The following is a 14,663-nucleotide window of genomic DNA, read 5'->3' as shown; positions in this document are numbered from 1 at the left end:
ATGAAGTTACAGGCATACCCCGCATTAACGTACGCAATGGGACCGGAGCACGTATGTAAAGCGAAAATGTACTTAAAGTGAAGCACTACCTTTTTCCCACTTATCAATGCATGTACTGTACTGCAATCGTCATATATGTGCGCAACTGATGTAAATAACACATGTGTAACAGGCTCTATAGTCTCCCCGCTTGCACACAGCTTCGGTACAGGTAGGGAGATGGTATTGCTGTTCAGGACGTGCTGACAGGCGCATGCATGAACTGCCGTTTGCCTATTGAGCGAGATGTACTTACTCGCGAGTGTACTTAAAGTGAGTGTCCTTAAACCGGGGTATGCCTGTGTTTAGATAGGGAAAAGCAGTTTTTAAATGTCTTTGGGTGGGAGGAGTTTTACTCTGAGGAAAACTGTCAACTTCACCGCTGATTTATGAGAGGGGCTGGGTTTAGGTTGTGTTCAATGGGAAATAATTGTATAAGAACCAGGCTCAGCCTATGGCTATTGTCTTTCATGTTTTTCGTGTCTTGGGATTATGAAGATTGCTGTATGAACTGCCAGTCTAGATTTGACTGTTTCATCATTTCCATCTTAAGTGAGTGTCCATATTTTGCCTGTTATTTGTATATCTCGTGTGTTCACCTTTATCAAGGAATAAATTATATTTTATCATATCTAAGTCTCGTACCAGTTCAACCCAGTTATATATATATTTGGTGTATTATTATAGCCTGTCACAAAGCTCCCGTCACAGGCTTTATACTAAAACTGGTGGCAGCGGCGGGATTGAACTGGACCTGTAGTGTTCTGCGGGATACTGTAATATAGTGGGAACTTGATGGTAATTGCAAGTTCCTGGGACTAAAGATATTGAACACACAGTGTACAACATATAACACAAGATATGGCACCTCCTCACTGTTCCCCTACTTGTGAGAAGCATTGCCTCCAGAACCAAAGTGCCGGCCATCCGTCTGACTGGAGCCGGGCACCGAGACCGGAGGAGTGCATCAAGTCGGTGCGGGGACCAGCAGCCGGCAAGGCTGAGAGAGAGAGACAGCGATTGGTGAGCATGAAACCCGGCAGGCTGAGCAAAGATCGACAGCTGCAGCTGCTGTAACCATCAAACCGCCCAGAGAGCAGGAAATGGACCCAGCTCCGGGACGGCAGAGACTTGTGCAGGAAGCGGGTGGTCTCGGAGACCGCGGAAGTCTTGCACCAGGAGAGGTAACGGCCGTTGCGGCGGTCCGTCCATTTTCCCTGAAAGAGCTAGCACTGGTGTGTGTGTTGGGCAAGGCGTGGTTCCCGGCGAAGTGGACCCAGTTCCTGGCGTCGGTACCACACCGACCCGCTTATCCCCTCCCAGAGCCCGGCGCTCAAGCAACTCCGCTCTGGACTCCGTTGCCCCTTGCTGGGGTTAGTCCACCGGTGGCGGAGAAGTTCTGGAATGAGCCCGGCGCTCGAGCAACTCCGCTCTGGACTCCGTTGCCCCTTGCTGGGGTTAGTCCACCGGTGGCGGAGAAGCTCCGGCATGCGCTGCGGCACTGCCAACAAACGGGCCACAATAATGCCCGGACCATGCGCGGTCGGGCGAAGAAGCCCCTCAGGGCCAGCGCTCACGAGCTGCGGAAAAGATGACCCAGTTAGCTGCATCCTCTGATGGCTCCCGCCCAGTCAGGGCGACAACCCTTCACGGGATGAGTCCTGGAGAACCTGGCCGGGCTGCATCGGCAACAGCGGCGGAGAGCGGCGGCAATCCACCTGATCCTGGCGGAAAACCGGCGGCGGCGGAGAAGAAGCCGCCACTCCGGCATCCTGCCGGCGGCAATTTTATTTGGGGGGAGGGTTGGGGTGTGCGGGAGGTGGGTGTTTCACATTGTTTGGCGGAGGCGGCGACTCCCAGCGATGACCGGAGCCCCACAATCCACGCCGGCGACCCTGCATCAAAGCTGGGTACTGTTGCGGCGGTTACCCGGGGCTCGCCCATGGTGGCAACGGCGGCGGAAGAGCCGCAATTCCGGCAAAGTGCCGGAGCCCTTTCTGAGTGGGGGGAGGGACAGGGTTTGCGGGAGGGGGTTATTTTACAAAGTTTGCATGGAGCCGTGTTCCTCCACAAAGACCTGGGACCCTTGTCCTGCACCGTTGTACCTGTACCCAACCCGGGCGCTGTTGCGGCAGCGGCCCATTGCTGCCCAGCCCAGATGGTGCCGGCGGCGGCCACTCCAGTCCCCCTGCAATCGGGACCAACGAAAGCGGCGGTCTCTGCGGGGACCAGCGAGGTAAGCCAGACCAAGTTGCAGACTGACCCTGACTTATTTTTCCCTATGACTGTACCCTGTTGTTTCACTTTACGGGTGACTGGGGGGTGGCAGGAGATAGGGGTACCAGGGGAGGGGAAGGAAGGTCAGCTTGTAGGGCAGCCAGGCTTCCCCATTACCCTGGCAGAGCAGCAAGGGGACTCTCGGTCAAGAGCCCCACTGTTGCAGCCTTGCTATGGGCCGGAGGTATCAGGGGTTGTGGCAAAGTTAGACCACCCCCAGATTTCAAGGGTAGTGGCAAAGTTAGACCACCCCCAGATTACCTGCCGGCCAGAAGCTAAGGTGGGTGCATCTGCACCAGCAACCCTGAGCTCACCTCCGGTAATAGGGGCACAGTTTCAGGGAGAGGGGCTAGCCCCGTTAGCACCCAGCTCTAGGGTAAGATTGCCTGGGAGAGGGTTGGGTGGGCCAGTGGGAACCGGGGAGGGAAGGCAGCAAGTGAGCCAGCCAGATTTCCCCATTACCCTTCCGGAGCAGCAAGGGGACTCTCGGTTAAGAGCCCCACTGTTGCAGCCTAGCTATGGGCTGGAGGTATCAGGGGTTGTGGCAAAGTTAGACCACCCCCAGATTACCTGCCAGCCAGGAGCTAAGGTGGGTGCATCTGCACCAGCAACCCTGAGCTCATCCTCGGTAATGGGGAGGCAGTGTCAGGGAGATGGCCTCACTCAGGTGTCCCTTGGATCCAGGTTAGGATTAGCTAGGGAGAAGCGGAGTGAGGGGAGGCTGCAGTTAGGTAGCCAGCATCAGGTCTCAGTGCGAGATGAAGGGCTAGTGGTAGCCGGGGAGGGAAAGCAGCAGGTATGGCAGCTAGAGTTCCCCATTACCCTGGCAGAGCCTCAGGGGGTGTCTCAGATCAGCAACCCCCTGTTGCAGCCTGGCTATGGGCTGGGGGTATCCGGGGCAGTGGCAGGCTTGTGCCACCCCAGGGATACCTGCCAGCCAAGAGCTAAGGCGGTTGCATCTGGAGAGATGCCCCTGAGCTCATCCCTGGTAAGAGGAAGACAAGGTCAGGGAGGTAGGTGCATTCAGGTAGTCCCAGTGTCTGGGTTAGGATTACCCAGGGGGAGAGGAGTGCAGGTGGGCTGCAAGGAGGTAAGCAGCAGGAGTCATCAGCAGGGGCTGAGGTGCTGGGCCTAGGGGAGGCTAAATGTAAACAAACAAACAAAAGATTCCCCCTTGAATGCACTCAGATAGATCAGTGAATGTGATATGATTGATACATTAAAAAACCTTTTAATCACATCTATAATATTAAAATAATGTTGTAAAGAGGGGCATGGTATAAACAGTCCAGGACCAGTCCCTATTGGCAAACCAAAGAATCTTCCTACACACAAGTAAACGGAAGATGATACAGTAAGCAGTACATCAATACACTGGGGGCCAAATGGCTACGGGATTCACATATAAATACCTACAGAATAAGGTACTCATCCTAACTACGGATGCCCTTTAAACTAAAAAATCAACAGACCAAATCTGTTGATTTTTTAGTTTATAGGGCATCCGTAGTTAGACTTAGTACCTTATTCTGTAGGTATTTATAGGTGAATCCCGTAGCCATTTGGCCCCCAGTGTGTTGATGTACTGCTTACTGTATCATCTTCCGTTTACTTGTGTGTAGGAAGATTCTTTGGTTTGCCATTAGGGACTGGTCCTGGACTGTTTATACCATTCCCCTCTTTACAACATTATTTTAATATTATATATGTGATTAAAAGTTTTTTTTAATGTATCAATCACATCACATTCACTGATCTATCTGGGTGCATTCAAGGGGGAATCTTTTGTTTGTTTGTTTACATTTACCCTCATCATCTTTTGCACCGGTATATGGTCTTACCTACTTGCCCACTATTCATTATTACTTTAGCTGATGCGGGAGCTCTCCCCTGCCCCCTTCCTCTTCCCTTTTTCCCATCCCTTGATTTTTTAGCCTAGGGGAGGCTAGGCAGGGAGACACCGTGGAGCACGGGGAGATAGGAGGTCAGTGGGGTGTCAGGCAGCTGGCAGAAGCTAGGGATGGGCTAGGTAGGTAGAAGGTCCCTTGTTCTGACTGGCCAGGAGTGACCCCCCTGACAGATTCCCCAGGGTTCCCAAAGGAGGGGCTGTGGGTAGATAGGCAGCCAGGGAGGAGAGTCAGGAGTATAGCAGAGCAGCTACAGGTTGGCGCAGAGCCAGGGCAGGTAGGGTCCCTACAGGATAGTGACATAGCTCTTTCCCAGACTTGGTTGACAGGAAAGCGACGGTCTGTGCTGGATAGCTGGTCTCCTGTTGGTGCAGAGACATGCCAGTCTCTGGGCAGTGTGCAGCCTGGTCTGCAAAGGGGCCCCTTCACCATGGACTTGGTTCACCAGGCACTGGGTGGGGGGCAGAGGGAGGCAAAGGAGAATGCCCGGCGGCCACGGTGGAGCCCTGCTCCGCAGGATCTGGACTTCACTATCCACTGTGGCCAGGACAATGTACTGGACAATGCCGGAGGACAATTTTGCCAGGCCAACCCCTCAGGACTTATTGAGTGCTTCAAGGGCACCAGTGGTGTCCCAGTGCCAGGAGGAGGCAGCTGGGGCACCAGGCACCCATTGAGCAGGGGAGGTGTGACGATGGGGAGGATTTGGCCCGGGATTAAAGGGGTTACACCCCAATTTGCCACTCTCTACCCTCACCTGGGAAGCAAGTGTTTAACTGGACTGAGGTCCAGTAATGTGTTTTTACCTCGCTTCAATATCCAAATGCTTATTCCCCTGTGTAACTGTATTGTGTTATCCTGGTGTTTGCACTCACACATACACTAGGGTTGATGCGGGAGGGCAAGGGTTAATATTTCTTTAGTGATTATAGCTCTTTGTTTAATTTACCCTCAAAGATGCCTGCCTACTAAATGCAAATGGTCAGGAGAGCGACCAAATGGTTAGGAAGCAGCCCCTGATCAAAGGCTCAGCCACTCTACCTGTTTGCAGGAAGCTGGAGTGGGTTGTGAGCGTTATAACTCACACTTACAAACCATAGTATCCTGTAGACACCCCATGTGGTAGACTGGCCAAACGCCTCTGATTTAGGAGTGGGGCTACAGAATGACTGACCTTATTAAATATAAGAATATTATGAGATGTCCTCGGCAGAACGTGCTAAGAGTTACATATGTGTATTCGTGGGACTTACCCGCAACCAACGGTTACAAGCACCTGATGTTTAGCCGGTTCTAGGGACAGATATTAATATCTCTCTTAATTTTAATATTACACTGTAATATTTAGTCTCGTTGGGAGAGTCATGCGTGCCGGAATGTATTAATATGTCTCGCGTGCCGGTAGGTATCACTGAACTGAAGTTATGAAGTTATTTAGATAGGGAAAAGCAGTTTTTAAACGTCCTTGGGTGGGAGGAGTTTTACTCTGAGGAAAACTGTCAACTTCACTGCTGATTTATGAGAGGGGCTGGGTTTAGGTTGTGTTCAATGGGAAATAATTGTATAAGAACCAGGCTCAGCCTATAGCTATTGTCTTTCATGTTTTTCGTGTCTTGGGATTATGAAGATTGCTGTATGAACTGCCAGTCTAGATTTGACTGTTTCATCATTTCCATCTTAAGTGAGTGTCCATATTTTGCCTGTTATTTGTATATCTCGTGTGTTCACCTTTATCAAGGAATAAATTATATTTTATCATATCTAAGTCTTGTACCAGTTCAACCCAGTTATATATATATTTGGTGTATTATTATAGCCTGTCACAAAGTTCCCGTCACAATGTCCTTTGATTGAACTTTGCCTCAGTTGCTAATGATCATTATTGAGCATTTAATAGAATGGTCATTACCGAATACCACCATCTATCATTCATTAGTGAAGGAGGATGTAGGAGTACTAATAGATCAGATGAGACTGACTGCAGAGTCAGAGTGCTAAGCAGCTTTTGGCTGTGAGTAATTATGCCATCTATGTACTGTGAGTACATATTTGCAAAATTCTAATCAAGCACCTTACCTGATATATTAAGCATATTAGCTGTGCATCTGCTTCCTATATATATATATATATATATATATATATATATATATATATATATATATATATATATATATATATACAAATATAGCTGTATGCTCATCTGCATGTCTTAGGCAGGTCTGCAACCCCGCCTTTCCCCATTATCAACCAGCATACAGCACTTCCACTGCAGCAAGGGAATCTGGGAAATGACATGCAAATGAGCACACAGTGTCACTTTTTGCCTCAATAACCATTTTTAACATGGTTCCCTATAGGCTTAAGCTTGCTGCATGGTCACAGCTTTGAGCACAGCCAGGGTTAAGGTGCATACCCAGAAAACCACCCAGAATCCCTTGCTGCAGTGGAAGTGCTGTATGCTGGGTGATAATGGGGAAAGGCGGGGTTGCAGACCTGCCTAAGACATGCAGATGAGCATACAGCTATATTTGCATATTTGCTTTCCTGTGGAGGGTTTTTGTCACTTTTTTTACTCACCATAACTTAACTCAGTATTATATATATATATATATATATATCAATGTTTATAACACTTTTTTTTAAAATGTTGATGTGCAGTGTAGATTAAGTAACTTGTCAACTTGTCAAGGTTTCAAAGTAGGGTTTCCCAACTCATGCACTAGTTATTTGACCATTCCTCCTAATTGTATACACTGGCGACACACTTTATTCGAGCTCGGCTAGTCCCACGAATTCGGGTATACCCGGGTCTATTGAGGTTTGTGACTGTTTTCTGCCCGAGTGCATTGAGGTATTTTCCAGGCAGGGATTGAAGCATTTTATTCCCGCTGGCTGCAATACTGCACAGTATATATATATATATATATACTGCATTACAATTCATGAATTTATGCCATCTGGTAGACACGCGAAGCATTGCAGCCTATTAAATCCTAATCATTATCATTTAACAGATCAGCCGCCCGTCAGCCAGGCATGAACCCAGGCTGGGAAGGCAAACGCAACGGGGCTTGTGAGAGGTGAGGAGCGGCGCATTCCAGGTATCTGCCAGGTACATACTGGGTATTTGCTCGAATAAAGTGTGTCGGTGCAGTACCTTTATCGCAAATGTTTGAAACAGCACATACCAATAATTTATTCTAATGTGACAACTTTACTTATAGGAACTACATGATGATCATGTCTTTAACATTTGTTTGGAGGAAATTCTCGAGGGAAGTTTGTGTATGGACAAGGTACTCCATTTTTTTTTTATTTTAACTTAAACTAAGAATGTTTACATGGTGTCTTACAGATGTATTTTTTCAATTCGTTCTTACTTTTGTTGTGTACAGCCTAGTTCATGAACCGTCTTGTATTCTCTCACTTGCTCCATTTTCTCAACACCCATTCTCTCCTAGACCCTCTACAATCTTGCTTCCGCACTGCTCACTCAACTGAAACAGCCCTCACTAAAATAACTAATGACTTCCGTGCTGCCAAAGACAGAGGTCATTACACTCTGCTCATATTACTCGACCTCTCTGCAGCATTTGACACGGTGGACCACCCACTTCTCCTCCACATTGTCCATTCTCTTGGTATTCGTAACAAAGCTCTATGCTGAATCTCCTCTTACCTCTCCCATCGTACTTTCAGTGACTCTTCTGCTAACACCTCCTCCTCCTCCATAGATCTCTCTGTGGGGGTGCCGCAGAGTTCTGTCCTGGGACCTCTTCCCTTTTCTCTGTACACACTTTCTCTAGGTGGCCTAATCACACCCCTTGGGTTTAAATATCACCTCCATGCTGACGACACACAAATTTACTTTTCAACCCCTGACCTTACACCTGCTGTACAGACCAAAGTTTCGAAATGCCTCTTTGCGATATCATCCTGGATGGCCCTCCACCGACTTAAACATGAGAAAAACAGAGCTCCTCATACTTCTTCCCAAATCTGGCCTTACTACTTCCTTCCACATTACTGTTGGAAGTACCATCATTCACCCAGTAGCCCAAGCACGCTGCCTAGGGGTCACACTTGACTCCTCTCTCACATTCTCCTCTCACATTCAAAACGTCTCTAAAACCTGTCACTTTTTCCTCCACAATATTACAAAGATTCGCCCTTTCCTCTGTTGCTCGACTGCTAAAACTCTGACTCAGGCCCTCATTCTCTCCCGTCTCGACTACTGTAACCTCCTGCTGTCCGGCCTTCCTGCCTCTCACCTGTCTCCCCTACAATCTATCCTAAACGCTGCTGCCAGAATCACTCTACTCTTTCCTAAATCTGTCTCAGCGTCTCCCCTGCTGAAATCGCTCTCCTGGCTTCCTATCAAATCCTGTATCACACACTCTATTCTCCTCCTCACTTTTAAAGCTTTACACTCTTCTGCTCCTCCTTACATCTAAGCCCTAATTTCTCGCTATGCACCATCCCGACTCTTGCGTTCTGCTCAAGGATATGTTCTCTCTACCCCCTTTGCATCTAAAGCCCTCTCCCACCTTAAACCTTTCTCACTGACTGCCCCACACCTCTGGAATGCCCTTCCCCTCAATACCCGACTAGCACCCTCTCTATCCACCTTTAAGACCCACCTTAAGACACACTTGCTTATGGAAGCATATGAGTAGCACCGTAGATATTACTAGACACATGATACATAAAGCTTGGCCCCCTGCAGAAGCACTTACCATAATGCCCTCTTACTGTCTCTGTACGTTTCTCCTACATACCAATTAGATTGTAAACTCCTCGGAGCAGGGACTCCTCTTCCTAAATGTTACGTTTGTCTGAAGCACTTGTTCCCATGACCTGTTATTTATATTATTTGTTAATTATATGATTACCACGTGTATTACTACTGTGAAGCGCTATGTACATTAATGGCGTTATACAAATAAAGACATACAATACAATATTTAAAAAGGGAGCTAGTTCACAATGGGGAATTACAGACCTGTAAGCCTGACTTCAATAGTGGGGAAACTGCTTGAAGGTTTAATACGGGATAATATTCAGGAATCTTCAAGAAAGAGAAAATGGCCTCTGCTCAGCATTAGAGTATTAGTATACTAAGAGGTGCTGTAGGGATAGTTGAAAGGGTATAATAAAGAAAGGAGATCCCTTTTGGTGCACCAAAAGGGATCTCCTTTCTTTATTATACCCATAATATTCAGGAATACCTAATGGAAAACAATATTATTAGTAATACAGCTAAACCCCGTTATAACGCGGGTCTCGGGGTCCACCCCGAGACCACCGCGTTACTAACGGGGTCGCGAGAAAAAAAAATGGCCGCCGCGCTTTAGCGCATATTCATCCCGCGGGACAGGAGATGGGAGCGGGCATGTCCCTCCGCTCCCCGCTTCCCCCTGTCACCGCGGGACAGGCCGCGGGGCAGGAGATGGGAGCGGGGATGTCTCTCCTGTCCCCGCTTCCCCCTGTCACCTCGGGACAGGCCGCGGGGCAGGAGATGGGAGCGGGGATGTCCCTCCTGTCCCCGCTTCCCCCTGTCACCTCGGGACAGGCCGCGGGGCAGGAGATGGGAGCGGGGATGTCTCTCCTGTCCCCGCTTCCCCCTGTCACCTCGGGACAGGCCGCGGGGCAGGAGATGGGAGCGGGGATGTCTCTCCTGTCCCCGCTTCCCCCTGTCACCTCGGGACAGGCCGCGGGGCAGGAGATGGGAGTGGGGATGTCCCCTCAGGTCGCCGCTTACCTCAGAACCATGCTGCCTGCATGGAGGTTGTAGCGGGGGGTTTCTTCTCCCCACCGCTGTCCCCGGTGCTCCCGCTGCCTGCGCGGGAGGAGGGGGGGGAGCGGGTGGTGGTGCTGGTCGCGGCCCGTCTGTGTAGAGTGAGAGAGTGTGTGTGTATGTATATATGGGAGAGAAAGTGTGTGTGTGTATATGGGTGTGTGAGTGTGGGTAAGTGTCTGAGTGTGTGTGTAAGTGTGTGTGAGTGTCTGTGAGTGTGTAAGTGTGTGTGAGTGTGTGTGAGTGTGTGTGAGTGTCTGTGAGTGTCTGTGAGTGTCTGTGAGTGTCTAAGTGTGTGTGAGTGTGTGTGAGTGTCTGTGAGTGTGTAAGTGTGTGTGAGTGTGTGTGAGTGTGTGTCTGTGAGTGTCTAAGTGTGTGTAAGTGTGTGTAAGTGTGTGTGAGTGTGTGTGAGTGTCTAAGTGTGTGTAAGTGTGTGTGTGTGTGTGTGTGTGTGAGTGTGTGTGAGTGTCTGTAAGTGTGCGTAAGTGTGCGTGAGTGTGCGTAAGTGTGTGTGAGTGTGCGTGAGTGTGGTCAGTGTGTGTGCAGTGTGCAGTGTGTGTGCAGTGTGGCAGTGAGCAATGAGCAGTGTGTGTGCAGTGAGTGTGTGCAGTGTGTCAGTGTGAGCAATGAGCAGTGTGTGTGCAGTGTGCAGTGTGTGTGCAGTGTGGCAGTGTGAGCAATGAGCAGTGTGTGTGCAGTGAGTGTGTGCAGTGTGCAAAAAAAAAATGTAAAAAAATTTTTTTAAAAAAAATTTTTTTTTTTTTTTTTTTTTTTTTTTAAAAAAAACGGGAGCCACGGGAAAACCGCGTTATAACCGAATCGCGGTATAACGAGGCGCGTTATAACGGGGTTTAGCTGTAGTTAGCATGGATTTATGAAGGATAGATTATGCCAAACTAACCTTATTTGTTTCTTTGAGGAAGTAAGTAGGAATTTAGACAAGGTAATGCAGTTGATGTGGTCTACTTAGATTTTGCAAAAGGCTTTTGATACGGTTCCACACAAGAGGTTGGTGTACAAACTAAAGCAAATTGGACTCAGTAATAATATATGCACCTGGATTGAAGACTGGTTGAAGGATAGACAACAGCGGGTTGTCATAAATGGAACTTTTTCAGGCTGGGCTAAGGTTGTGAGTGGAGTACCTCAGGGATCGGTACTGGGACCCCTGCTTTTTAACTTGTTTATTAATAACCTTGAGGTTGGCATCGAGAGCAAAGTCTCCATCTTTGCTGATGACACTAAATTGTGTAAGGTAGTAGAATCAGAGCAGGATGTAATTTCTCTCCAGAAGGACTTGGAGAGACTGGAAACGTGGGCAGGTAAATGGCAGGTGAGGTTTAATACAGATTAATGTAAGGTTATGCATTTGGGAAGCAAGAATAAAAAGGCAACTTACAAATTAAATGGGGATAAATTGGGGGAATACTTGATGGAGAAATATTTAGGAGTGCTTGTAGACAGCAGGCTTAGCAATAGTGCCCAAAGTCATGCAGTAGCTGCAAAGGCAAACAAAATCTTATCTTCAGTAAACGGGCAATGGATGGAAGGGAAGTAAACATAATTTTGCCCCTTTATAAAGAAATAGTAAGACCACGCCTTGAATATGGAGTACAATTTTTGGCACAACTCCTTAGAAAAGACATTATGGAACTTGAGAGAGTGCAGAGAAGAGCCACAAAATTAATAAAGGGGATGGACAATCTAACTTATGAGGCTAGCTAAATTAGATTTATTTACATTAGAAAAGAGGCGTCTAAGAGGGGATATGATAACTATATACAAATATATTCGGGGACAGTACAAGGAGCTCTCAAAATAACTATTCATCCCACGGGCAGTACAAAGAACTCGGGGGCATCCCTTAAGGTTGGAGGAAAGGAGATTTCACCAGCAACAAAGGAAAGGCTTCTTTACAGTAAGAGCAGTTAAAATGTGGAATTCATTACCCATGGAGACTGTAATGGCAGATACAAGAGATATGTTCAAAAAAAGGTTGCACATCTTTTTAGAAATTAAAGGTATATAGGGATATACCAAATAACTAAACATGGGAAGGATGTTGATCCAGGGAATAATCCGATTGCCAATTCTTGGAGTCAGGAAGGAATTTATTTTTCCCCTTATGCGATATCATTAGATGATATTTCACTGGGGTTTTGTGTTTGCCTTCCTCTGGATCAATATACTGTAAGTACGGATATATGATACATTATCTGTCATCTAAATTTAGCTTAGGTTGAACTTGATGGGCGTATGCCTTTTTTTTCAACCTCATCTAATATGTAACTAAAGCAATGCTTTTACATGCAGGATTCCAATGAAAGCCAGCAGAGGGATGCAGCAAATGTTCTCGAAATTATCTCTGCAGAAGATATTGATTTATTTCCATTAATGGACTGCGAGACAACTGAACAATTTCATGAGCAACGTGCTCAGAGTACATCATTGGTAAGTACACGTTTTAATATTGATATAGTGTTTTGGTTGGAATTCAAATAGCTAGGTTTGTTATCAACAGATGCTCAAATCCCAAAAAAGAAAAGTTTAATGTTTTCTGGACTGAGAAAATTATTTCACTCCCTCCCCTCTCTGTTACCGACTATCAATTTGTCTAATCTTCACTACAGTAGGTCATGTTCCTGTTCTCTGTTGGGTTCTCTCCATCAGTTAGCTTTCAAAGGTCAGCATCCAGGTGTAGCAAATACATCAAATTGATAATACACAACGAGACACAGTGACCCATATTTACTAAGTGGTGCTACACGCACATATTCACAGAGCTCTTTCAAACGGAGCACCATTCATCCAGTCAAGAACATTCGAGCGTGGCCATTTGGCCACCACCAAACTGCCACCGGTGCTCCACCACCACACGAAGCCGCGGCCAAATTCTTTAGATAGAGTTGCTGGGGGAGGTACGAACAGGTCATAGATATAGATATAGTATAGATATAGGATAAAGTATCTGTTTAAATTTAGCATAGGTTTAACTTGATGGACGCATGTCTTTTTTTCAACCTCATCTACTATGTAACTATGTAACGATGTATTATTATTTAAAAACAAAGAATAATGAAAACATTTGGTATATAATTGCCAATAGTTCAGCGGCTGTACATACTTTACGACATATTTTGATGTCAAATATTTATGTCTGATGTCTATCCAGTCACCTGAGAAAGATCTCTGAGTAGGTCGAAACGTCGTGCTGTGTGCTTTTTTGACACAATAATCAATTAGAAAATCAGTAGTGCCTTGGATCATCTATGTTATCTCAGATGTCTACCCCCACCTTTTCCTTGAGGGAAATGGATATAATTTGGATACCTGCAAGAATGTTACCTTATGTCTGAAAATTTCATTTTTAATGTAACACAAGAACTGGTCATTATCTGACCATTGTTGCCCACGGTGTAGGACTTGAAGGCTCGAGTAAAGGCGAGGCCATGGCCCTGTACGAAGGGGATTATTACTATTATAGACTACATTTTTTAATATTTAAAAAAGAAATTCATGTCAGGGCCTGCAGGCACCCACCCTGCTTATTAGGTAGGCCCGCAATTTTACCCCTTCCCTTTCTCCCCCCCACTCAGTGACTCGCACACACACACATATATAGATGGACAGAGTAATATAGATATACCCTAATCTAAGGAAACTTTTCTTTCAGATGTCAAGTGACGCTGGTGAAGATTATGAGGATATACAATCAAATACAGATTCTTTGAAAACTTGCGGCTTGAAAAAACACAAACTCAAAAAAAAATTAGTTTGCCTGCAGCCTGATTCCCTTTTTGTAACAAGTTTAGGATCCCAAACCGTACTACCACCTTCAGCCCCTGCTGGTTCATCTATGCATTCTCCACCTGCCAATCTTTTTAATTTGTCTTTGGATGCTTTTTATCCTAGCTCACCTCCTCCTCCCCCTCCTTTTTATTCCAGCCAGCCTCCCCCCCCTCCTTTTTATCCTAGCCCACCTCCTCCTCCCACCCCATCTTTTTATTCTAGCCCACCTCCTCCAGACCCTGTTTCTGGCTTCTTTGGTTTTCGTAAACCATGTCTAGCGGGGCAGACAGAAATGATGCAAAAGACACAGGCTTTCCTGCCACCGCCACCTCCTCCACACCGTGCTTTTAGCTCTCTTCGTCAGCTAAAAACCACACCGCCTTCAGCCCCTGCTTTGCCTTTTATATCATCTTCATATATTCCTGATTCTGCTGCTCCCGCTGCTTCTTTCAACTCAGTCAACTTTCAACAGAGTGCAAAATTCTCTCCTCTGCATGACCGATCTCCAAATATCTGCAGGAAATCTTTCAAGAGAAGTGCAGAAACAACTGCTGCTTTTGGAAGCGGCTTACATCACAGTATGGTACCTGGCGTAATGAGAAAAGCAGAAACCTACTCTTTCGGAACCATAGGCTCACCTACAATGACGGTAATTTGACGTATTTGTATAATATACTTTTTGTTAATGAAGTTTGATTTTAGCATTGTGTGAAACAAAAAACATTTTGCAGATTTAAAATCAGAATATCTGCGCTTAAGGCACAATAGGATGTATCAGTTCCTGGCAACGTTTATGTTAACACATGGCACAATTTTCTAGTCCAAGCTGCGTCATATATAGTGTAGCAAGCTTG

At 46.6% G+C, this 14,663-nt stretch overlaps 1 protein-coding gene across 2 annotated transcripts in view; it reads left to right on the top strand.

The window, feature by feature from the left end:
* PARP4 (poly(ADP-ribose) polymerase family member 4) overlaps nt 1–14,663 on the top strand; it is a 154,234-nt gene that overhangs the window by 114,255 nt on the left and 25,316 nt on the right. For both annotated transcript variants that reach the window (XM_075592310.1, XM_075592309.1), the window contains exons 31-33: nt 7,448–7,519; nt 12,334–12,471; nt 13,694–14,458. In XM_075592310.1, coding sequence (XP_075448425.1) covers nt 7,448–7,519; nt 12,334–12,471; nt 13,694–14,458 — 975 coding nt within the window. The remainder of the gene's footprint in view (nt 1–7,447; nt 7,520–12,333; nt 12,472–13,693; nt 14,459–14,663) is intronic.

Source organism: Ascaphus truei, chromosome 3 (genome assembly GCF_040206685.1).
Source record: "Ascaphus truei isolate aAscTru1 chromosome 3, aAscTru1.hap1, whole genome shotgun sequence".
NCBI lineage: Eukaryota > Metazoa > Chordata > Amphibia > Anura > Ascaphidae > Ascaphus > Ascaphus truei.
The sequence above is the reverse complement of the archived record's forward strand: the minus strand, read 5'-3'. Positions and strand labels throughout refer to the sequence as shown.